The 25,621-nt window shown below is 34.1% G+C and overlaps 1 protein-coding gene and 1 long non-coding RNA gene across 3 annotated transcripts; both read left to right on the forward strand.

The window, feature by feature from the left end:
* Positions 1–926: 926 nt before the first annotated feature.
* LOC149492694 (uncharacterized) lies at positions 927–3,370 on the forward strand. Its single transcript, XR_016318881.1, has 3 exons — positions 927–1,356; positions 1,427–1,493; positions 3,134–3,370. It is a non-coding gene; the product is annotated as an uncharacterized LOC149492694 (long non-coding RNA).
* Positions 3,371–6,970: 3,600 nt separating this feature from the next.
* LOC105640955 (alpha/beta-Hydrolases superfamily protein) lies at positions 6,971–14,588 on the forward strand. Of its 2 annotated transcripts, XM_089716331.1 has the most exons (6): positions 6,971–7,664; positions 8,380–8,416; positions 10,606–10,842; positions 11,059–11,106; positions 13,926–14,016; positions 14,171–14,372. In XM_089716331.1, exons 1-6 carry the CDS (start codon positions 7,345–7,347, stop codon positions 14,230–14,232), a joined length of 795 nt encoding a protein of 264 aa, XP_089572457.1. In that variant the 5' UTR covers positions 6,971–7,344; the 3' UTR covers positions 14,233–14,372. The 2 variants fall into 2 exon arrangements, with proteins under 2 accessions (XP_089572457.1, XP_012080769.1); XM_012225379.4 differs by having other exon boundaries at positions 6,978–7,664; positions 13,926–14,588.
* The last annotated feature ends 11,033 nt before the right edge of the window (positions 14,589–25,621 follow it).

Here is a 25,621-nt window from a genome sequence, read left to right on the forward strand (position 1 = left end):
ATATATATATATATATATATATATATATATATATATATATATATATGTGGTGCATATTAAGTGACCAAAAACATAAGTTATCCGAGACTATATATCTAATGGGACAAAAACAAAAATTATATAATTTTGTCACGACCCAAAATCATGAGCCAGATCGGCACTAAGGCCCAGGTAAGCTTAAAGCCCCCGACACCTGTAATAAGTCTATCTCACATGAATCTAGTCCTTTAAACCAACTTTTAGGAATAATAAGCCCATAATATGAAATCATATTGTCAATGTTTACCTCTGGCCCAGCTTCCATAATTCAGTTAATTTATAGCTCGGGCTTATAATTTTTATACCACTAATGTCATCCATAATATGGGTAAATTGGTCCATTCGTAATTTTAGAGAGTCAATTAGAAAATTCACATGTTTATTGAATAGCACACTAATAACTTTTACATCATAAATTGTAACATATGACTCCCTAACTGCGGAGCTCAATGTCAATATGGATACATTTTTATATATAATACTGTAGTTTTAAATATTACCAAAAACTGGAAATTTACTATTATAACTTTGATCTAAATTGGCAAGATGTCTACCTCCTACGAAAAATTTATAGAAGGGGGTGAGTTTTACAAACTCGATGAAAAATAATAAATAATGCATAACCCAAACAATCACACAAGATGCTATTAACATTTATATAATGAACATACCTTTTGTCAAGCGCATGTCACAACATCAGCACCTATAAATAATATCACCTTCAAATAATCACGTCAAATGGCGATTGGTCAATGACACACAAAACCCCTAACAAGCCGTCCTCGTACATGGTCTGTCCTCTTATACATTTGTACCAAGGAGCCGATCCTCATACATGGCCAACCGATTTAATCCTCACTTAACCTGTAACATCCTACTGAATCGAATCGTTGCATAGAGTCGAGTCGAGTTGGGCCGAACAAGAACCCAGTTCGAGCCATTTAAATCCAGAGTGGGGTAGAATGGGATGTAACTTAAATAAGTAAAAGAAGTGGACTTACTTGAATGAAACAAAAAGATCAAAGTATAAGGAGTAGGACTTACTTGCACTAAAATATAAAGTTTAGGTATTAAAATGTAACATATGGAAAATATAGGTACTATTTGGTAATTTTTAACACACAATCAAAGATAAATTTGGACTACACGAGACTTCCATTTCAGTTTGCCTTCTTCATTTTCTTCATCTTCATCTTCAACGTCTTCTTCATCTTCATCTTCCTCTTCATCTCCTTTCATCTTTCTCTTCATCTCCTTCCTTTCTCCATCCATTTTCATGTGATTTAAACACTAAATTCAACCTAGAACTCTATCCAAGTAAGTAGCCCTTCTTGATTTTCATACTTTTGTGATATTTTAGATGATTTCTAAGAGTTATTATGTATAGGAGAGGGGAACTCAAAGTTGGAAGAAAAGGAAGCTAAGAAGAGGATTTAAAGCTCTTTTGGTTGAAGGTTTGATATCTCTTTTAGTTTTTCACATTTTCTTGCATGAAAACTTGTGTAGTGTGTTGATAATGAAAACATATATTGCTGAATGTTGAATTAGAGGTCTGTAAATGGTGATAAAGCATGGGATGAATTGAATGAATGAAGTAGATATTGATTTCATGCTGAACCCAGTTTGTTGGACCATTGACCAGTAACTTCACCCTGATTTTGACTCTGTTTAACGATGGAATTAGGAAGTGGTATAGAAGAGTTATTTGTTCCTCTATGTTTTATCTGTCCATGAGTTTTTGAATCACCTAATTTGGAGTTATAAATTGAGAGATATGACCAAAATAGTACAGACTGTGCAGGCTGGAAATCAACAGTCTGGACGAACTAGAAGTTGCTCATTTCGGTAAATATTTGCCTACCTTACCAACGTAATTAAGAGATGTGGTAGAAGACAAATTTGTAGCCTAATGTGTTAGCTAACCATAGAAGGCAGAATCACCTAAATTGGAGTTATATATTGAGATCTGTGACCAAAATAGTATAACTTGTGCAGGCTGGAACCCAACAGCAGGGCAGACTGACAGTTGCTACTTGAGCTCAATGTTTGACTACCTTACCAACGTAATTAAGAGATGTGGTAGAAGACAAATTTGTAGCCTAATGTGTTAGCTAACCATAGAATGTAGAATCACCTAAATTGGAGTTATAAATTGAGAGATATGACCAAAATAGTATAAACTGGGCAGGCTGGAAACCAACAGCAGGGCAGACTGGCAGTTGCTACTTGAGCTCAATATGTGACTACCTTGCCAACGTAATTAAGAGATGTGATAGAAGAAAACTTTGTACCTTAAGATGTTAGCTAACCATAGAATTTAGAATAACCTAAATTGGACGTATACAGAAAGAGTTATGATAGGATTTGTGAAACATGTACAGGCTGTCTGACAGATTTCAAGAACACATTAGAAATGATGTTGGAATGCATATGTAGATTCATTCACCCGAAAATTATTACTGCATTTTACCTTCTAAGTGAACTTAATTCAAACTAAGAATTTCCTTAATCTGAATGGTAAAATTTAGTTACATAAATATTAGTAAGAATTGCATCGCGGGTGCAATAGCTAGAGTATTTCCATGCAAGTTACTTTATACATTATCAATGGTATGCATTATTCCTCATTAGATATTTTCTAAATAATTCTTGTATTATCACAATACACATAATATGCTCCATTAAGGTTAGGCAGAAACCACGTAGATAAGACTATGTCGCGACATAGGATAGCAGATCTGCGCCCCATACAGTTTGGTACTCCAGCTACAGGCTGTTGAGTGGATATGATTTATATACGGGCCATAACAGCCCAGCCATACAGTATTCATCCAGTTTCATACAGTTCATACAGTTTTTCTTATCACTTTGGTTTCACTATAACCTTATGGAGCCATGCAGTTATGTGATTTATTATTTATAAAGTATACGATGGTTAATAAAAGTTGCAAAATTTATACAGCATCATGAACAGCAGGTAAAATCATGAAAGTATAATGATATGTGTGCTTATATGTTTATTGTTTTATTTCTTATTAAATTGAGATATCCACTGAGCATTATTTGCTCAGCGAGTTATTTATTTAACTCGTAGGTTTCGAGACTGGACCGTAGAGAATCAGCTTACAACTGCTGCAGTTCATCTGTGGAAAACTCAGTCTTCAGGGTAGCTACTCATTTGGATATTTTGATTCTGTCTATCCTTATCATGGCATGTACAGGGCACACAGTTGGGCCCATTTCATTTTGAAAATTAGTATCATGTCTTGTAAAAATATTAAGTACATATCTATATTTTCCTAATGTAAAAAGCAACAGCTTGACATCATAATCAGCATACAACATGATATTAGCATGAAAGGACATAGGTTCAACCAGATTGTAGCGTCTCAGCTCGGTTCATTTGAGTTAACGGGTGGACCGGGAAGGGATGTTACATAACCAGTCCTCTCATTATTTTTCCATTCTCTCTTTCTGTTTTTTGAACAACAGGATGCCACCCTGTGGTGATCCATTTCATCCTAATTTCATATTTCATATCATCCATTTCTTATTTCATCAGATGCACACGAGGGCACCGATCTTCAATAAATGGCAACGGTCCCAGACCATCCTCACAATCCCATGATGACCCATTTCATCCTAATTTCACCTAGAATCAAGACACAATATTATCTCATCACAAGTAATCCAATCAACTCATACAATATAATAAATCGCACAAGAGATCAATATGCACATATGAGTATAATCATATATATATATGATTTTCATATGTTTATAATATTATAATTTATATGATAGATGATACGTGTATAATGTTATTTTTATAATATAGTATTAAAAGAGTGAAGGCTGAGTATCATTCATGTATATGTACATATTTATAAGATGTGAAATGGTCGATGCATGTATACAAATGATGATATGCATAATTTATTATTACTCATAATAATAAAAGAAGAAGCAAGCCTTCATTTGAATTTTGACTAGCAGGAGCGGTAGACAAATTCGAACGATCTAGATAAAATACAAATATAAAGGAAAGATTACATTAAACAGATGACTTTTCTTAAATAAAAAATTACATAATTAATCTAAATCTTATCGATATTTTTGACAGCAATTCCCCTAAAATAGGGCTTTCCTTCTGTTTAAGTATCAACCATTTAGTATACTTATATACTTATACAACGCATCCTTTGGGCAATCAATAATTTTAATATCTAACTGCCATAAACAATAATTTTATAATCAATTAATAGCTTATAGATTAAAATAACCTTCGATCTACTTTCAATAAATGCTCATATATATTTCTGCTTAATCCCAATATGATTTACTTCCTTAACTAGTCACCAAATAATAAGTCTCTTATATATACAAATATAAACAGTCTTTTATTTGATTAACTTTACTCAAAATATTATATCTTCTAAATAACCTAATTCATCACTCATCCAGCAATAAACTGAATCTTAAAAATCGGATTCAAATTCGGGTTCAGTGTATTAATCCCATGTTACTGCCTCCCAGGGTCTTATTGGAGACTTGTCGGCCGGTTGTCGGATCACCGCTGTCTATGGTGGCTGGAAAACCGTGGCTGCTTGGAATCGAGCGCTCTTCACACCACCTAGCTCGGATTTCACTCAAGAGTCCATTTTTTGCATTGGCTACAATAAATCAACCCTCTAACTGGCCGAAACGGGCTTGACTTGTTTGTTGCGCTGACTGGAAACGAACAGAGAGAGAGAAGTAGTGCTGTTCCTCGCTTGAGTTGCAACGCTCCTCGGAGTCGCAAACAAGGAGATGCACAATATTGAGCGGTGATAGGTGGCTGAGATCATGAGCTATGGTGCTGCTGCGTTCACTCGAATGGAAATAGAGGGAGAGAGGAGCTAAGGCGCGACGACGAGGAGTGGTGGCACAATCGTTAGGCCTGTCTTAGGTGGCAGATAACCAGGAGAGAGAGAGAGAGAGAGAGAGAGAGAGAGAGAGAGAGAGAGAGAGAGAGAGAGTGAGAGGCGCTGCCACTAGAACGAAGAAGAAGAAAGGGAAAAGAAGAAAAAAAAATTATAGGGTTGTCTAGACTATTTCATTTGATTTGAATCGATTTGGTCCAACTCAGCGGTTTAGTTCGGTTTTCATCTGATTTACGGATTTTTCATCCTATTTGAGGATTCCAATTGATTTACAAGTCCAGTTAACAATAATAAAATATTCCCTTTAAATTTTATTTTATAATCCTATTGGTTGGAATTTAAATTAAATTTTTAAATAGAAAATCTATGAAATTTTATTTTTGGGTCATTTCATTATAATCCCAGACTGGCCATGCACGCATCTGAAAATTTCCGACTTCATTTCATTAAACAAAGCCTTAAAACATATAAGATAAATTTTAGTTGTAAAAATACAAAATGTTACTGGGCAAACAGAACATGCTTATGAATTATGATAGATATTTGCATGAGTTGATTGAGAATAATGAGTTTAGAATGATTATGTCTAAATTCCAAATTTTCAATTATTAAGGAAAAGGAAATTATCCTCTCAATGAAGGCATTGATGACATCTTAGAAAATAAGGCAGAGAAATCAATGGCAGCTTTACATATTGTCAAAAAGTCCTAATAAGTATTTCAAATTCAATCCTCATTTTCAAAAAGGAAGTTTATATACACAAAAAGAGAATTGAGCACTTGGTTCGATTAATAAAAATATCAAACCATATCGAACAAGTTTAATTTTAATTTGATTCAGTCTTTTGTATAATTGGTTCAATTTTAGTTTTTAAAAGTAATAATTGATTTTTTTTAAATTCAAATTAGATTTTTTTTAACCTTAAGATAAGATCTACCTAAACATAATTAAAATCAAACCAAATGGATTGAATTTGATTTTGTTCTATATATTTGTTGGTTAGTTGGATTTTTATTTTAAAAAAATTATGCTCATCGCATATATAAAGTATGAGTGTTTATGGTTCAGTTTGGTTCAATTTAAAATCTTATTCAAATTAAATCTATAATGACCATTTACAAAAATTTAAATTGAATGAATTTAAACAAACTAAATATGTGATTTTAGTAGTAGTTGAAAGAAAAAAAATATACACTTCAAAATCTAAAAACTTTAGAAGCACTAAAAATCAAAACAAATAAACAAAATTGTAAGAAACAAAAAAATTAAAAATAAAATAATATAATATAAAAATAAAAACAAAAATATTATGTTGTTGAAATATATTACAAACAATAATAATATAAAAAGATATTTAAATTTTTTATTGGATATTCCTCAATAATTGAATTTAGACTTGTAATTTCTACTAATACAATAAAAAAAAAGGTTAAACTTCAATAATTTTTACATCAAATATAAAATTACAATTAAAATAGATAAATAAATTATATTTAATTATCTTGTGCAATTTCTTCAATTTTTCAAAACTATCTAAAATTTTTTGCAATTCAATATATTAAAATTGCTCTTCAATCGATTTTCATGCAGACAAGTGCAAATAAATTACACCTGTAATTTATATAATTAATTACTTTAACACATATAATATGATAAAAAAAGAAATATTGTGAAAACTAATTATTTATGAATGTTTATATTTTTGATTTGATTTTACGTCAAAAATAATTAAAATCCATATTAAACAAAATCATCAATTTGTAAAAACCGCGATTGCAGTTTAATCTGAATTGATTGAAGTCAATTTGGACGGTTTGGGGCGATTTATTAACGCCCACTAACTACAGTGAGTGCATAGGAAAGTGACAAAATAGCCAAAGAGAGAAAAATGTCTTTTTTTTTCTTCGAGAATGAGAAAAATGTCTTTTAGTAGGGGAGAGGAGAGACACTGTGTATTTGTCCTTAGAAGAAAAAAGAACCATATATATAAATAGTGACTCCATCTGTACAAAACTGACACACTATGAAGTCATGCACTTAACTGAACATCTAATGAACTCAGTTTTGAAGTAAGTCCACAGTACCAATACATATACTCTCTCTCCTCCTCCTCTGTATTGCCAACCCACACTTTCCCTGATTTCCCTACTTCAGTACCTGCAACCCTCTCTCTTCGTACAAGACTGCAAATTTTTAATACCCAGAAAGACTTACACGGTCTTAACAGTAATTTAGGTAGACAAACACTGCCCTATCTTTTAAAAACCTTTCCATTACTACCAAAAAAAAAATAAAATTGTTTCTTGCTTTCAAACATCACTTTCAAATATGAACTAAACCAATAACATGTAAGTGTTCTCTACAAAATCTTGTTGGAGGGTGAATGGGGTGCATGTTCTCTGGCTTAGCTGCAAAATTTGCTTTCTTTCCTCCATCTCCACCTACCTACCAGATCAAGAAGAAAGAGAATGGCAAGCTTACAGTCATCTCATCTTCTTCAATGCCACTTCCTCTTGGTGATGATGATTCATTTGATGTACTATTGATTGATACAAAGAGAGGGAATAAGATTGTTGCTTTCTATCTGAAAAATCCATATGCAAGGCTTACTCTGCTCTATTCCCATGGCAATGCTGCTGACCTTGGCCAGCTTTATGACCTCTTTGTTCAGCTCAAGATCAATCTCAGGGTTAATATCATGGGGTTAGTGTTTTCTGTTTTCTATTTTCTTTTACTTTTTTTTAACATTTTGTTCAATCAGATTGGTGTAGCTTTTTGTTTTAAACTTTCTTGTCCAGCATTTGTCGTACTGTGGCTCTGGGGTTTTGTTGGGTTAGATCTGTGATTATTGATTAGGGTTTCATTATTATTCAGTTTTAATTTGTTGGTAATGACCTATCTATCCTCCAGGGCTTCTTTTATTTATTTATTTTATAAAAGTAAAAGGCTGGTTAAATGGTTTCATAAATCATTTTCCACTTTACTTGTTCTTCATCTCTTCTAACTTTTAAAGTTAACCGGATAAACAGCTTTGGTAAAATTTCCTCAGAGTTTGTTTTTTATTTTCTTCAGACTTTTATGCCTTTCGGGCTCTGTTAGATGTAACTTATTGTTTTTCCCCCTATTTGCTTTTACTCGTTATCTCGTCTACAGTCTTTCTATATCGGAGATCTTGAAAAAACCAAAAAAAAAAAAAAAAAAAAAAAAGAAAAGAAAAAAAAAGACAGCTTTAAGCTTTATCACTGGCTTTTTTGCAAATAAATTAGTACTTCTAAATTTTGGCATTATCTAAAATCCTTGAAACTGTAATTTTTGCTGACCCCTTTTGGTTCCGAAGAAGTTTGCTCAATTTTGTAATTCTCTCGCTGTTTTCTTTTTGAAGTGCTCTCGTTTCCCTAATACTATGAATATGATGCAGCTATGATTATTCTGGTTATGGAGCCTCTACTGGTAAGGTAAGCTGTCACTGGCTCAACTTAAGCTTTCTAACTTGAATGGTATTTTATTGAATCTGGAAACATTGAGGCAATCAGTAATGTGGTTTGATTTATGCGTACCAAGTCTAATTTGGGTATACTATGAGAAACTGTGGTGGAAATGGAGAATTTGAAAATTCACATCTACCGTTCAGCTTCCAGCACTATCATCCTATCCCACCATCACTACGTTTAGGCTTGGATTTATAAGTCTTCTCCTTTTAGTTCGTGCCATTTCTATCACATGTCCATACAAAAGTGACAAATTCAAAACTCTCTCGTATTTGAAATCCCAAACTTTACGATTTCTGGGTATTTCTAGTTGGGGGGTGTGGGGCGCAAAGTGTTTTACTAAGATTTGCCAAGTCTTTCAGAGGAGAAGAGTGAAAACAATTGAATCATCACAAATGATATTCTATTAATTTGGGATCGTATGGATTTGAAGGAATGTAACTAGAAAGTGTACTGAATCCTAAATATGTTCATCTTACTCTAGCAGAATGGGAAAAGAAAATCCATTATAGTTCAAGCGTGCTATGGGATCTCAATTAGATCAACTTGGAGGATACAAAAAAAGAAGGGTTATCATGGATCCTGGGAGTTGAGTCTAATTGACTTTGAAAGCTTATGTTGTTGTGCCCATTAGTATCTCATTTTAATTCTTATTGGGGCTCTTTAGTAAATTGTCCTACCTGCCACAATGCCTACCTTGTTGATCACTAATCTGAAATATATGTTTTTCTGAAAGCAGTAATCAACTTTGGGTAAAATATAACTAGGCCAACATTCCTATCGGACACAACTTCATGAACCTAAAATTTGAAAGAACGTTTATTGGACATCAAAGCTAGACCTGTAAGTTTCTAAATAGGCACTTCTGCTCCTCTGCAGACGATAGCTAGGAATTTCGATTCCCCGCTAAACCATCTGTTATCTCTACATGAAAGATGTCCCTGTCTCCTTGTTCCATTAGTTCCTACTATCATTTAACATTTCCTCTTCCTGTTGGTGAATTCTACCAACTTCATGAAACTAGGCATGACCATAGTTCTAAAACCCCGGTTTCGGTTTCAAAACTGCCGGTTTTGGTTATAAAAAAGGTGGAACCGGAACCGAACCACTTTTAAACTGTGCCGGTGTCAATTTCTTCCTAGTTTTGAACCAAAATTAAATAATATATTTTAAACTTTTTAAAATATTTTTTTATGATTTGTAGCTTGAGTAAATAATAATAATAATAATAATAATAATAATAAATATTAATATTGAAAAAAACTAAATTAATTTAATAAAAATTCTTAAAAATTGCTAAACTATAATAAAACAAAAATAATTTGAGAGTTTTTTTAAAAACATAATTTTTCACGGTTTCAAAATGAAACTGCTGGTTTTGGTTTCAAAAAATGAAGAACCGAAACCAAACCTTAAGTTCACAGTTTCAGCTACGGTTTTAGAACCAAAACTTTTGACTACGATTTAGTGCCAGTTTTGACCGTTTCGGTCCGGTTTGAAACCGAACTGTGGTCATCCCTAAATGAAACTGACCCCGCCACTCATCTAAGACAAGCGGTTTCTTAATTCATCTCTTGGTACCTGAGAAATGGAAGATCTGCATTTATATTTATTGGTCTTCATGCTGTCTTTTGGAAACTGAATACAAATTTATTTTTAAAAAAATATAATGAAATATCTCTTTGTTATGAGAAATTGATTTGGATTGAGCTTGGCATTATGGTTAAACTAGTTACTTTGACTAAACTGGTTTCTTAGAATAAAATATCCTAATGTTAGGAAAGGGGGAATCAGTGCAGCTGCATGACTGCATCTGAATCTGCAATAGCAGGTTCAATTGAAATGACTTCATATAGTTTGCTTCCCCTTTATCATCAACAACCAAATAATTATTATATTTTCTCTAAAAACTGAAACACTTTTTATTCCAACAATAAGGTCAGAATCATCTAATTTTATTCACATTGTGGGGCTTTTGAGATCTTCATTGGCCCCCCCATAGAGTTATTATTGCTGCATTCCCTTGATGTAAACACTTTGAATGGTCCTACTAGTTGCAATGGATATATTTTAGTCCCATGTTATTTTAGAAAATCATTACTTTCTAATGTTGATTGCTGAAGAGATTTGCTATTTTTTGTTGTTGTGATATCCAGCCTAGCGAATCTAACACATATACGGATATTGAGGCGGTTTATCAGTGTCTTCAGACAGAGTATGGAGTCGGTCAAGAAGACATAATTTTGTATGGACAGTCAGTTGGTAGTGGTCCAACATTGCACTTGGCAGCTAAGTTGCCTAGGCTGAGAGGTGTAGTTTTGCATAGTGCTATTCTTTCTGGTCTTCGTGTGCTTTGCCATGTAAAGTTTACATTTTGCTTTGACATATACAAGGTATGTGATTTGTCCTGGTTGTTGTTACTTGCTAGATATGCTTGGCCATATGCTGACCACAACACTAAAATTTGTCTGCATGTTGGCATATTAGAGTGCTGCTGGATTAAATCTCATTTTTAGACACTAATATTTCAGCAACTAGCTAGCATTATGCATGTGTTAATGAAATCTCTGCTGTCACTTTAAGACTTCCTACATGTCTTATATATGCAGAATATAAACAAAATTCAAAAGGTGAAGTGTCCTGTTCTAGTGATACATGTAAGTTTCTTTCTCCATTTTACTTCCTTTTGCTTGGTTTCTGCTTAGTTTACTTGTCCTTAATATGCTTGTTTGCTACTATAATCACAAACTTTACAAATATATAAAATGACCCCATTAGAAAGAACGCCACCTCCTTGTTAATGTGTTAAAGGATGGATAAAATATTTAATATTCCTCTTCTTCTATAAGAATTGCTTGATCTGATTCCATTACAAAGCAAAATTTTCTTGCAAAATTGCTACCTTGCCATTCAGCAGCTTGTGAATAATTCTAGAAACAAATATGAGAAGTTATATGAAAATTTCAAAACTGCTGTTCTTTTTCTTTCCACGTTTTTATTTATAGTTCGACACAAATCCGTTACAAGCGCACATTATATATATGAAAATTTACATGTTCCTCTTCAGGTATAGTGGTGTGGTATGTACTGTATCAAAAATGTACACTTTACTCTTGTGTGACCATTAGCACAAACTATAAGGATTGAAGGTACTAAAATTGGTTTACATTATTAAAATTTAGCAACTAAAGAAAGAATATGTATGTGTATAATCAAATTTAGTTCTTAGGAGAGTTCTAATTTTTCCTCCATATATGAGTGAAAATCAAGAGAAACCTATTTGCATGTAAAAGATGATTTGATGAAAGGTTAAAAGGAGAATGTCTATGTCCTATTTATTATTTTACATGTTAATCACAACTCAAATTGTTGACTAAGTAAACAATTGCAACGACAACTGCTAATGTCAAATAGATAGTCATTAATGATAACATCTCTACCAACTGCTGACCATAGTTGCTAATCCAAACATTTATAGGAATTTAGAAAATTGCTTCTACAATCCACCACTACCTACTAACATTAAGAATGAGAAGTCACTCCTATTGGTAGAAAACAAAATGTCTGGAAAGGAACTTCCCTTTCCTCCATAATAGAAAAAATGCAGCTCTACTTTCTTTAATTATCTCTATGTTAAATGCAACATATAATCAAGTTCATTAATGGAAAAGGCCAAATAAAAGATTATGCAAATTGGAAAGGGACTCATTGGATTTATACACTATTGCATATCCCTTTCTTTGTTATGGATCTGATTTTTTTTTATTTTTTTAAATGTCCGTGTATATATACATATTATACTAGCTGTTATGCATCCAAAAACCTTTTTATTATATCATAAGTATCTAATGCCTGTCGAACTTGTATATATGATGTTTTGACCAGTTCTTGTGGCCTTTATTTGGCATGCCTAACGCTGTTGGGTCATTTACTACAAAATCTGACACTGCATACCCTCCTTAGACATGCTTATGGTTCATAGAAAGAATTTTTTAAATGGAACAGAACTCTTCTGACCTATTGAAGGGTGGCTCACAAGCCTTAATCCAATTCGATGTTGGTCTCTATTTCCAAAACAATTTTTAAATGTGTATAAGGTTTCGTGAGACATGTATATGCCTTCTATCTAATATGGAGATTTTATTTGGCCTATTTTCTATTTGTTAGTGGAAATACCTGATAGCATAGAGGATTCTTAGAGTATCTAAGGAAAGAAACAACTCAAGAATTAGATGGTGTGCATGTGTGTTCCATCCTGGTTCTCTTTATTTACCAAATTCTTTCCATGGAAGAGATAAGGTACTATGTGTGACAAATTGCTGATTACTAGTTGATATGACAGATGACCATCCAATCACTAAATCCCCCACTCACCACTCTAGAGCCTAGTAGAGATCTGAAGTTCACTGCCCATCCAATTGCCTGTAGTTCCACAGCTGTCCCACAATACTTCATGATTCTTCAAGTTTGGCCTCTTTTCGGTGCACATTACAGTTAGATCTTTGGCCCTTCCATTATTGGCCTGGACGACCCCTACTCCTGCCGAAAACCCTGGAAAAGAGAGGGGGGGGGGGGGGGTTGTTGGCCTAGAGGCTGTGATAGATGCCATAACAGTGAACTGCACCATTCATTGATGAGGTCAATGCTTAGGTACATAAATTGTTTCTCGTTCAAGTTATTGTTGGATGTACAATTTTCTAGATGAATAGTTCTCGAGAATGATTTATGGTAAGGGGTGGAACTGGACTTCAAGTATACTTTTCATGGTGGTGGGGGGTTGCAGAGCAATGCAAAAAAAAAAAAAAAAAAAAAAAGAAATAACAAGAAACAATTTAATGTTGGGGTGGCATAATTATGTTATAACTATTTATGTGTTTAAAAAGTATACATAAATGGATTGGTAAAATGAAATTTTGGGAAGCTCAGTGTGCCTGCTTTATTTGCGATTATTTGGTGCTTGACCCTCAATTAATTGGTTCCATTCCATCTCTAACATAGGGCCATTGCTAGGGGACTTAATGATGCTGATTGAGTTCTATATATTTGAAATGGTAGTTGATAATGATCAATTCCAATAATTAATAAAATATGCGATTGATGGGAAGGTTCCTTTCATGCTTCATTCTGTTACAACGTGATTTTTTTTCCTTCAAAAAAACTCCTTGAGTTGACAAGAACTACCCGGAGGAGAAAGAGGAGGATTAGAGAGTCGTGTGAATCAGAACTATTAGGAGAACAATAACTCCCTTCGAATCATTTTGTTTTGTTTTATGTTCTTGTCTAACTATATCTTGTGGCTGATTTGGTGTCTAAATTATAAGACACTCAAAAGCTCTAGGATTTTGTTGTTATATCAAGGAAGATATGGTAGTGCATTTTTAGCTCTGTCTCTATAAACACATGCCATAATAATCCTTGTATATGTTTCTGAGGTTGGTGAATGAGTGATCGGCTAAGTTGCATCGTCTTCTTACAGGGTACAGAGGATGATGTTGTGAACTGGTTACATGGCAATGGACTATGGAAATTGGCACGAGAACCGTATGAGCCATTATGGATTAAAGGAGGTGGGCATTGTAACTTAGAATTATATCCTGATTATATCCGGCATCTCTACAAGTTTGTTCAAGAAATGGAAAATATAACCACAAAAATTCGTCTCAAAAAGATCCAGCAGAATCTCAGGTTAAAACCAAGGTTTGGAATTATTAATTCTAACAGGTGCTGTAGATTTAAACTGTGGCGACCGAGGTGCCCTGAATGTGTCAGACCTAGTTGCATAAAATGTTTGTGCACGTACAAATGCCCTGAATGCTGGAGATTCAGGTGTGTTAAATGTTGCTGCCAACCGAAGTGCCAAAAATGTCGGATGCCCAGTTGCTGCTGCGCTATTAAATGTTTACATTGCTGGTGGTGTGGGAACAAGTAGTGGGAGGATTAAACTGGATGCCGTTTTGTATAGATTTTACTGAATTTTCTAACACCCTCTCTAATCTTTGTGCATTTAGTGTACAAAACAAGAGGAAGTAGTAATCCAATTACCTTGTTAGAAATAACATAATTGAATGTTTCTCTAGATGTTACATTCTTTGAATTGGTTTTATTTCTTATGGGATGAATTACTGTTTTATCGATGAAATACACAGGGCAGAGAGCATAGCATAGTTCGGAATAACAGAACCAGTTCCGTTCAGTGTGGTTGTACTTTGGTTTTAATAGAAAGTCAGTTTTTTTCCGGTTTAGTTCTCATTAAATCCAAAACATAAGTTCAAATCTGCCAAAATAGATCAAATTAAACCAAATTGGTCTTGATTTGGGATTTTCATGGAAATATTTTTGATTTTTTGGACTTACAATGGTTCATTATGATTGAACGAATAAATCAAATTAATGCTCCTTCCTAAATTGCTACTGTTAGGATTTTACATATTTTGTCAATGCGCGATGCTGCAGGTGATTGCCGTTTTTTGAAAAATTTTAGTTTATTGAAAATAGATAGGAAAATTTAGTTTCATAAATACTTATAAAATTTTTATAATATCCTTTTTAAAAATTTAGTTTCATAAACACAATTGTTGTATGGTTAAAAGTCAAATGGAAGAGAAATATGATTAAATAAGTGTTATAAACCTCAAATGGATAGAAATAAATGATGAGTAATGGGTTAATTTTTTTTTTAAAAAAAAAAAAAAATTAAAACTTTAGGTTATAAAATAGTAGAAAATTAGGGAGACAATAAAGAGAAGGAATAGAGTGATCTTTATTGATGGGAAGTACATCATGGGTGGTACATAATTGGGAAATAGACTTCTACATTAAATAAACTTCTACATTAAAAAGACTTGTAGACTAATATGAATAAGACTTCTAATTTACATGAGACATCCACTAATTTCATAACACTCCCTCTTAGATATTCATTTTTTAAAGAACATGCGTTGTTAAAATCTTACTAAGAAAAACCCCTTGGGAAAAAAATTTAGTGAAGGAAAAAGAATACACGGTTCCTTTTTGAAAATACGCGAAGAAATACTACATCGTTAAAAACATTTACCAGGAAAAATCCAGTGAGAAAAACCTTGGTTAAAGGAAAAAAGAATGCAGTGCGTATTTTCTCCCCCTCATGAATATATTACTTGAGATCTTTGAGTCTACACTGTGACATCCCGACCCAGTAAAGCGATCTTAAGAGGACGGATAGAGCGAAGCTCCTGGCTAGCTTCTAGGATGGCAGGCTAGCTAGGGTAGTGGAATGCGGGACACAGGAATGAATCGAATTATATATCGAAAAGGGGTAAACTAATCATTAGAAGCGCCTTTTGGTGGAATGGCTGGAGAGTTGGAAAAACTCCAAGGTTAAGCGTGCTCGCTTAATAGAAATCTCAGGATGAGTGACCTCCTGGAAAGTTTCCCATTTCACCTGCGGGGACTCACTGAGGTGTAAGGCGTCCGTGAACTACACCAAAGCGGACAATTCCTCTAGTGATTAGAGTCGGGGCATGACAGTTGGTATCAGAGCCGGACCCCCTCCAGTAGATGTATGGTTCGAGGACGAACCACGCGGAAGCTAGTGGGCCTGTGACATTGACGCGGAACCCAATGGAAATAAATTCCATGAACTCTATGACAAGTTTTGGAAGAGGTCAAAGATCTAAATAAACTCCCCCTCTATGGCACCCAAAGCTTAAAGAAGCAAGAACACCAATAATAGAGTAATAGAATAAGATAAACGCCACAAAGAATTGATAAGTTTACCTTGATTCTTGATGCAATTAGAAGAATGCAATCTCACACCTCTAAAAACATGAACACGCCAAAGGCATGAAAGGAATTCTCTCTTGAAGGTCAGGCCCTAGCACGGTTGTGCTTGAGGTAAAGCACGGGCGTGCTGAGTTAAATCCCTTTTCAATGTATCCCAATTTAGGTAGGATTTTAGATTTGACAAGGATTGTAGTAGATTTGCTTAATCTCAAAAGATATGATCAACTAATTCTTGTTATCTTATCCACAAGTAGTTAAGATTAGATTTTATCACAAGATTATAGTGGATAAACTCAATCCCTTAATATAAGGTCAAATATCTAAAGATTAGGAACTAATCCCACAAAATATGGTAAAATCCCACAAAATAAGGTAAAATTCCTAAGAATTAGGAACAAATCCCTCAAAATATGGTCAAATCCCTGTGAATTAGGATCAAATCCCTTGGATTCAGAAACAAACAAGATCCACACAAGCAAATTTTAATGGTGGACGAAAATTTTTATACTCTTTTTTTTTTTTTAGTCAACAAGATCTAAGATCAAAACTTCCAGATTTGAACAAGAACAAAATTAACAATTTTAATTGAAGCAAATTCGAAATTAACTAAGCAAAGCAAGAAAACACAAACACAAGAACAAGATGAACAACACGAAAACAAGAAGAAACAAGAAAAACAAATAAACACAAACCCTAGAACTAAGATAAATAAGAATTTACCTTAATCTTTGGCTCTGATACCAAACTGACGCGGAACCCAATGGAAATAAATTCCATGAACTCTATGACAAGTTTTGGAAGAGATCAAAGATCTAAATAAACTCCCCCTCTATGGCACCCAAAGCTTAAAGAAGCAAGAACACCAATAATAGAGTAATAGAATAAGATAAACGCCACAAAAAATTGATAAGTTTATCTTGACTCTTGATGCAATTAGAAGAATGCAATCTCACACCCTCTAAAAACATGAACACGCCAAAGGCATGAAAGGAATTCGCTCTTGATTGATTTATTGATTGAATAATAATGAATAATTACAATATAACAAGCTATTTATACTAATCTAAGAGGTCCTGATCCTTAAAGGATTTAGAATAATTAATCTAAATCAGCTAAGGATAAAGATTTAGCTAATCTAAACCAACTAAGGATAAGACTAACAAATCTTAACAACTTAAGGATAAGGATTAACTAATCCAAATCAACTAAAGATTAGCTAAATCTAAACAAATCTAAGATAAGGAATAATTAATCCAAACCAACCAAACCAACTAAGGATAAAAATAAAAGGGTGGCCCAATTTATTGTGGCCCAACCCATTAACAACATTACAACTCAAAACTAACAAAAATGGGCTAACTTATTACGCCAAAGCTAGGCTCTAGTATGGCCAGGGCGTGCTACACCATCAACATATGCCTCCAATAATGTAAGAAGCCTAGGTGTTCTCCATGTTTCCTTGAGCTCTATGGTTGGGTGGTAGCGAATCCGTATCATTCCCCCTTTCCTCAAAAAGATTCGTCCTCGAATCTTAGTTAGAAGTTGAGGTACCCATGCTCCCTTGAGCTCCATGGTTGAGTGGTAGCGAATCCTTATCAGACATCCCGACCCGGCAAAGCGATCCTAAGAGGGCGGGTAAAGCGAAGCTCCTGGCTAGCTTCTAGGATGGCAGGCTAGCTAGGGTAGTGGAATGCGGGACACAGGAATGAATCAAATTATATATCGAAAAGGGGAAACTAATCATTAGAGGCACCTTTTGGTGGAATGGCTGGAGAGTTGGAAGAACTCCAGGGTTAAGCGTGCTCGCTTAATAGAAATCTCAGGATGGGTGACCTCCTGGGAAGTTTCCCATTTCACCTGCGGGACAAAACCGTGAGGTGTAGGGCGTGCGGGGACTACACTGAGGTGTAGGGCGTCCGTGGACTACACCAAAGCGGACAATTCCTCTGGTGATTAGAGTCGGGGCATGACATACACATTCTAATTTGTGTACCAACTTTTCAAAACTTGAAGTAGGAAGTGCTTTGCTGAACAAATCAGCAAGGCTGTCATTTGATCGAATTTGTTGAACATTGGTATCACCATTCTTGTGAAGGTCATGAGTGAAGAAAAAATTTGGTGAAATATGTTGTCCAATCTCCTTTAATGTACCCTTCCTTTAACTAATATATGCATGCAGCACTATCTTCATATAATATTGTGGAAACTTCTTTTTGGAAAGATAGACCGCTTGTACTTCGAATATATTGAATTATGGACCTCAACCAAACACATTCTCGACTTGATTCATGAATTGCTAAAATTTCTGCATGGTTAGAAGAAATAGCTGCTATAGTTTTAAAATAGTTGTACCTCCACATGTAAATAAGTACCCTGATTGAGATCTATCATCATGTGAATCTGATAAATAACCTACATCTACATAGTCAATTAAATCTGATTTTAATATATTAGCATAATATAAACCCATATCCACTGTACCTCGAAGATATCGAAATATATGCTTAACTTCATTCCAATATTTTCGTGTTAGGGAAGAACTATATCTTGCTAATAAATTTACAGCAAATGCTCTATCAGGTTGAGTATGACTAGCAAGATACATCAGTGCCCTTATTGCACTAAGATAAAGTACTTCAGGACCAAGAAGTTCTTCATCATTATCTCAAGGTTGGAAAGGGTCCTTTTTCATATCAAGTGCCCTCACAACCATTGGTATACTTAATGGATGTGCTTTATCCATATAGAACTGTTTTAAGACCTTGGCTATGTATGTGGATTGATGAATAAAAATCCCATTTGGAAAATGCTCGATCTGTAAGCCGAGACAAAACTTTATTTTCCCAAGGTCTCTCATATCAAATTCTTTCTTTAAATAATCCACATGTTGGAAAGCTCTTTAGGAGTTCCAATAATATTTAAATCATCAACATAGACAGTAATAATGGCAAATCTAGATCCAAATTTCTTTATAAACACGCATGGGCATGTAATATCATTTTGATAGCCTTCTTTCAACAAATATTCACTAAGGCGATTGTACCACATACGTCCAGATTGCTTCAAACTATATAGAGCTCTATATAACTTAATTGAATAACTTTCTCGAGAATTTAATTTTTATGCTTCAGACAATTTGAGCTCTTTAGGGATTTTCATATATATATATATATATATATATATATATATATATATATATATATATATATATATATATCTTTATCAAGTGAGCCATACAAAAAGGTAGTCACTACATCCATTAGACGCATATCAAGTTTTTCATAAATTGCCAGATTAATCAAATATCAAAGTGTAATTGCATTCACCATAGGAGAATAAGTATTCTCATAATCAATGTCAGGTCTTTGCGACAAACCTTGTGCAACAAGTCTTGCTTTGTACATCACAATTTCATTATTCTCATTTCATTTTCGTACAAATACCCATTTGTATCCCACCGCTTAACATCTATTGGTCTTTGGACTACTAGTCCAAAAACTTTACTGAAATGACCCGAAAATTCAGTTTCAAAGATTTTCCATTTAAAATTTTAATTGTGAATTTTAACCAATAAAATTTAGCAAAGAAAATATTTTATTATTATTAAATCGGACCCATAGACTAGTTTGAAATCCTTAACTCAACGAGAAACTTTTAAATTAAGAGAAAATCAAACTAAATCGTTGATTTGGATCAAACCAATTCAAATCGAACCGAAATCACCTAGCATGCGCTAGAAGTTTCTTCTTCTCCCTTTTCTTTCTTTCTTTCCTTCTTCTTCTCTTCTCTTTTTCGATCGAGTGGTAGACATGCAACTTCTCTCTCCTCCTCTCTTGTTTCCAGCCACCTAAGCTAAACGAACCCATCCTCTTCTTGTCGTCAAGCCACTAGCCTCTCTCCTCCTCTCCCTCTATTTCTGTTACTGGTGAACGTAGTAGAGGCAAGTGAACGATCTCCTCCTTTGATCGCAGCTTCTCGCGATCCAAGCCTCCAATCGCCACCACTCTACGTCGCTCTCCCTCTCTCTCTTGCTCACGATTCAAGCGAGCTGCGGTCCCTTCCTTCTGGACTGACAGTGACACTAACGGTGGCTTTAGGCTCCTGTCGAGCCATTGCAGCCGATTAGAGGGCCAATCTCACCCAATTGACACCAAATATGGACTCATCGGTGAAATCTGAGCCTGGTGGTGTGAAGAACTCTCAATTTTGAACAACCGCGATTTTTCATCCACTGTAGACAGCGGCAGTCCCGCGGTCGACCGGCGAGACCTTGGGAGGCAGAAAATTGAGACTTCCACATTGAACTCCAATCCAAAATTCGATTTTTAATCGGAATAATTTAAAATTCAGTTTATTAAATTCAATGTAAATTTCAAATTTAGAAATTATTATTACTGGTTTGAATTAATTTTGATCAAAGTAATTAAGGATTAAGTATAAGATATGGATTTGAGCAAATTATAATTGCTACCATAAAAATAATTTTAGAATTTGATAAATATAAAGTTATAACGTGGATTTAAGATAAATCAAGTAAAGAATATAAATTAAATACTTGGTCATAAGAAATATGATAAAAAGGAAAAGAGTTGGAAGTATAATTAAATTATATTAGTTCCTTAATTTAAATTGAGCTAAGGATTATAAACCAAATACGGAAATAAGTTGGATATTTAGTGTTATATGAATCGTTCGGGAGACAAAAAGTAATTTGAGTAAAATGAATTTAGAGCTGAATAGGTACCAGTTATTTGAAATTAGAACTATATGAATTAAGATGTTGATGAAATAGGTTACTTGGAGGATGTAATATTTTGAGTAAAGATTAATCAAATAAAGGATTATTTATATTTGTTTGTATAAAAGATTTATTATTTGGTGACTGGTTAAGGAAGTAAATTATATCGAGATGAACTAAAAATATTTGAGGATGTATTGGGATTAGATCGAAGGTTATTAAATCTATAAGCTATGAGTTGAATGTAAAATTATTATTTGTGATGATTGGATTATTGATTGCCCAATGAATGGGTTGTGTGACTAGTAATCAGTAAGTATATTAAATAGTTACTAATTGAACAAATAGAAAGTTCTATTTAAGGAGAAATATGATTAGTCGATAAGGTTTAGATTAATTAAAGCAGCTAAGCAGATATATGTTAGCTTAAGTATTATTTAAGAAAAGTCATTAGTTTGATGCAGTTTTTCTTTTATATTTGTGTTTTATCTAGATTATCCGAGTTTGTCTATCGCTCCTGCTAGCTAAATCCAAATGAAGGCTTGCTCCTTCTTTTATCACTGTGAGTAATAATAAATTATGCATACCATCATTTGCATACATGCATCAACCATTTCACATCTTATAAATATACATATACAAATGATACTTAGCCTTCATGATACGACCCTAGCCAATTAACAAGTACTCTTGCAAATCAACAAGGAAGATCTAGCGGAAAGCATGCAATTACGGAAGTACCCGACAATCCCTATAACCCCCAAGTACTCTTGAAGAGAGAAAGCAAGGAATTTAGAACAAGAATCAGAAACTTACCTTCAAGTACTCTTGAAAACAACTCTGAAATTCTTGGTGCAATTAATCTTGTAGAACTCACAAGCTTAACTACTAAGGATATTTTGGTTCTATGAAGAACACAATCTGTTCTTGAAAGAACAAGAAGAAAACGTTTTGTTTTGATTTCAATTCAATGGTTGGCTAAAAATTTTGTTTTACATCTTAAGGAGGCTATATATAAGCCCCAAACAAACATAACCCTAAAGAAGAGCATCTAACTAGGCTGCCCTAAGGCCAAAACACATGGGCCTAACTAGTACACACAAAATAGAATCATTTCTAGCCCAAAATAGACAACTTAATATTGGGCAGATTGCATGCATCATAAAATCAACCCAAAACAACTTAAATAAACACTATAGGCCCATATCCCTTACATATTAATTAGACCAAAACAAGCAATAAGGGATAAGACCACATCCAAGCAAAGTCCACTAGAATCCATTAGGAGGCACCAATGGATCCATATCATTCCCCCTTTCCTCAAAAAGATTCGTCCTCGAATCTTAGTTAAAAGTTGAGGTATCCTTTTGCTTGCGAGGATCAGTCCACTTTTCCTTAGAATCCATGCCCTTTTCTTTACTCTTCTTCTCCTTTTTAGATCGTATTGAACTCCATTGGTTGCTGCAACCTGAATATGCCTTTGCAACTCCTTTGTCTCCATTGGATTGCTTCTATTGGCTGGTCGATTTGGAATGTTGGAGCCAAGAATGAAGTCGATTTGATGATCTATCCCTCTCAAAGGTGGCAATCCACTAGGCAACTCTTCAGGAAAGTCATTAGTGAACTCCTCTTTCTCTCTCTCAAACAACTTTTTCTGATCACTATTCACTTCTTGAGGTGTCAATGGTGCAAGAACCACCTCTTTACCGTCAAATGAAGATTGGGCAATCTCTTCTGGAAATGCATGTTCAAAGTCCTGCAAAAGATCAACAAACACACTTGGCAAGGATGGGTTAAGATCATTAGTGGCCAAATAAGCTCCCTTGCACAAAGGTACAAGTATAGGCTGATTGTGGTACAAAGCATGTGTATCCTCACTTGCCCTAGCTATCAAACTCACATTCTTTTCTTTTTCTTTTTCCTCTTTCTCTTTTTTTGCACTCTGTTTATTTTCACTAATTTTATTTTGAATCTCCTTTTCTTTCTTTATAACATCAAATCTCATGGTTTCATTTTTACATTGATCTACATATACTTCCTTTGACCAAACTGGTGTTAGAATGGTCTTCCGCTCATCCTTTGTGATTGAATACCTATTGAGGTAATCCACACTTTTTCTTCCTTGCACCTTTCCTAACTTATTGTTCAAATCCCTAAAGTAATGATCAGGATTATCAACCTCCTCATCTTCAGGAGTTTGAAATCTAATTGGTGTAGTACTAGGACAAGCTCTTGTTGTACCCCTCCTTGTGGCATTGTGGTCATGTCTTTTCGTCTGTTGTTCTTGAAGCTCGAATCTGTCATTAAAGCTCTCCATAAACCTAGTGATTCGTCCCATCTCTCCAGAGAGAGCATCTAGAAAGGCTTGAAGATTTGGATCTTCAATTTTAAGAGGGCTGTCATTCTTATCTCTAGATGAATCAGACATCCTGAAATAGAATACAAACACAAAACTAAAGGAAATGGTTAGTTTATCACTCCCTCACGTGTTTCTCTCCTTATTTGGCTTTTTTTTTTTTTTTTCAATATGTGGGTTTCACTCCAGCCTTTTACCACTCTTTCCACTTGAATAATTGCACTTCAGAATCCCAAAGTTGCTACAAAAGTCAAGAGAAAGTTAGGAAAACAAAGAATATAATTAAGTAATGCACAAACTCTATCAAGAAATCACAATGTTTGAATGGCAATACAAGAATAAGAAAGGTGTATTGCTAGAAATCAATAAACTAAAGTGTAGGAACAAGCAAATAACACTTTAGCAATGTTAAATGAAGCAAAGATAGCACACAAACAAGAAATTGAAACTAGAATTTAAAAGACGATTTAGGGATATAGCGTATGAATTTAGTTCGCTACAAAGCAAACCAAATATGGACCTAATTAATTCTACCCAATCAAAGCAAGCAAACAAAGAAAACTCAAAAAAAAAAAAAAAAAAAAAATTTTTTAAGGTACTGTAGCAAGTTTGCTTCTGAGTTCCTGTAGCAAGTTACTGTAGCAGACGTTTTTGATTTATATCCTCACTTAACCTACAAATGTGACCCAATTTAGGTAGGGTAAGAGCTTAACAAGGTATAAGTGGAGGGTTTGTGTCTCCCAATTCAATTTAGGTAGGTAATGACTTAGTCCAACAATGACTTTTGTGTCTCCCAATTCAATTTTAGGTAGGTAATGACTTTAACAACCAATTCAAATCCAGATTTTTTTTTTTTATCAAGAAATAAGCAAACAACAAGAATGTTCAAAGATAGATCTTGAATTAGTCAAAAGGGTAACTAGAAAATGATGCAAACAATAAGAAGATACAAAGAGAAAACTAGATTCAAGAAGATTTAACAAGAAAATTCTAGATCCAAGAAGATCTAATGAGAAATTGTCTAGACCCAACAAGATCTAAAGAGATAATGTCTAGATCGAACAATATTTAAAGATTTTTTTTTTTTTTTAAGTCCCTAACCCTAGGATAGATTGAAATCCACAACCACAGTGCTCTGATACCAGATGATACGACCCTAGCCAATTAACAAGTACTCTTGCAAATCAACAAGGAAGATCTAGCGGAAAGCATGCAATCTCGGAAGTACCCGACAATCCCTTTAACCCCCAAGTACTCTTGAAGAGAGAAAGCAAGGAATTTAGAACAAGAATCAGAAACTTACCTTCAAGTACTCTTGAAAACAACTCTGAAATTCTTGGTGCAATTAATCTTGTAGAACTCACAAGCTTAACTACTAAGGATATTTTGGTTCTATGAAGAACACAATTTGTTCCTGAAAGAACAAGAAGAAAAGGTTTTGTTTTTGATTTCAATTCAATGGTTGGCTAAAAATTTTGTTTTACATCTTAAGGAGGCTATATATAAGCCCCAAACAAACATAACCCTAAAGAAGAGCATCTAACTAGGCTGCCCTAAGGCCAAAACACATGGGCCTAACTAGTACACACAAAATAGAATCATTTCTAGCCCAAAATAGACAACTTAATATTGGGCAGATTGCATGCATCATAAAATCAACCCAAAACAACTTAAATAAACACTATAGGCCCATATCCCTTACATATTAATTAGACCAAAACAAGCAATAAGGGATAAGACCACATCCAAGCAAAGTCCACTAGAATCCATTAGGAGGCACCAATGGATCCATATCACTTCACTCTTTTAATACTATATTATAAAGAAAACATTATTTACTTTATGACCTATCTTATAAATTATAAAATTTATTAGCATATAAGAGTTATATAGTTATATACATTCCATAATTACACTCATATGTGTTTATTAATCTCCTATGCAATTTACTATAATATATGAGTTGATTAGATTATTTGTGATATGGCTATACTGCGGTTTATGTACTTGTGAAATTGGAATGAAATGGATGTTATGGCAAAACCACAGAATGAACTCCTGTTGGTAATGGAAAAGAAAGAGAGAACAATGTGAAGACTGGTCAAGTGAGGAATAGACCAGTTGGTCGTATGGAGGATTGGCTCCTCGGCTAATATTTAGGGGATGAGCTCCTTAGTCCATAGTGAGGGATGGACTCCTCGTGCCCCGATAAAGGGACGAGCTCCTTTATCGTGAAATATGACTATCAGATTATTTATGAAATGAGAAAATAATGATGCCAATGACCAATCTCTATTTGATGTGATTGTTTGAAAGT

The sequence above is a fragment of the Jatropha curcas genome, chromosome 11 (assembly GCF_041381405.1).
Source record: "Jatropha curcas cultivar XTBG-Jc1 chromosome 11, XTBG_Jcur_1.0, whole genome shotgun sequence".
Lineage (NCBI taxonomy): Eukaryota > Viridiplantae > Streptophyta > Magnoliopsida > Malpighiales > Euphorbiaceae > Jatropha > Jatropha curcas.

Bases quoted from the DNA above. Each gene is read 5' to 3' on its own strand.
- LOC105640955 (XM_012225379.4), top strand. From the start codon at position 7,345: ATGGGGTGCATGTTCTCTGGCTTAGCTGCAAAATTTGCTTTCTTTCCT. The intron at 7,665-8,379 runs GTTAGTGTTTTC...AATATGATGCAG, and splicing joins CTCAGGGTTAATATCATGGG to CTATGATTATTCTGGTTATG. The intron at 8,417-10,605 runs GTAAGCTGTCAC...TGTGATATCCAG, and splicing joins ATGGAGCCTCTACTGGTAAG to CCTAGCGAATCTAACACATA.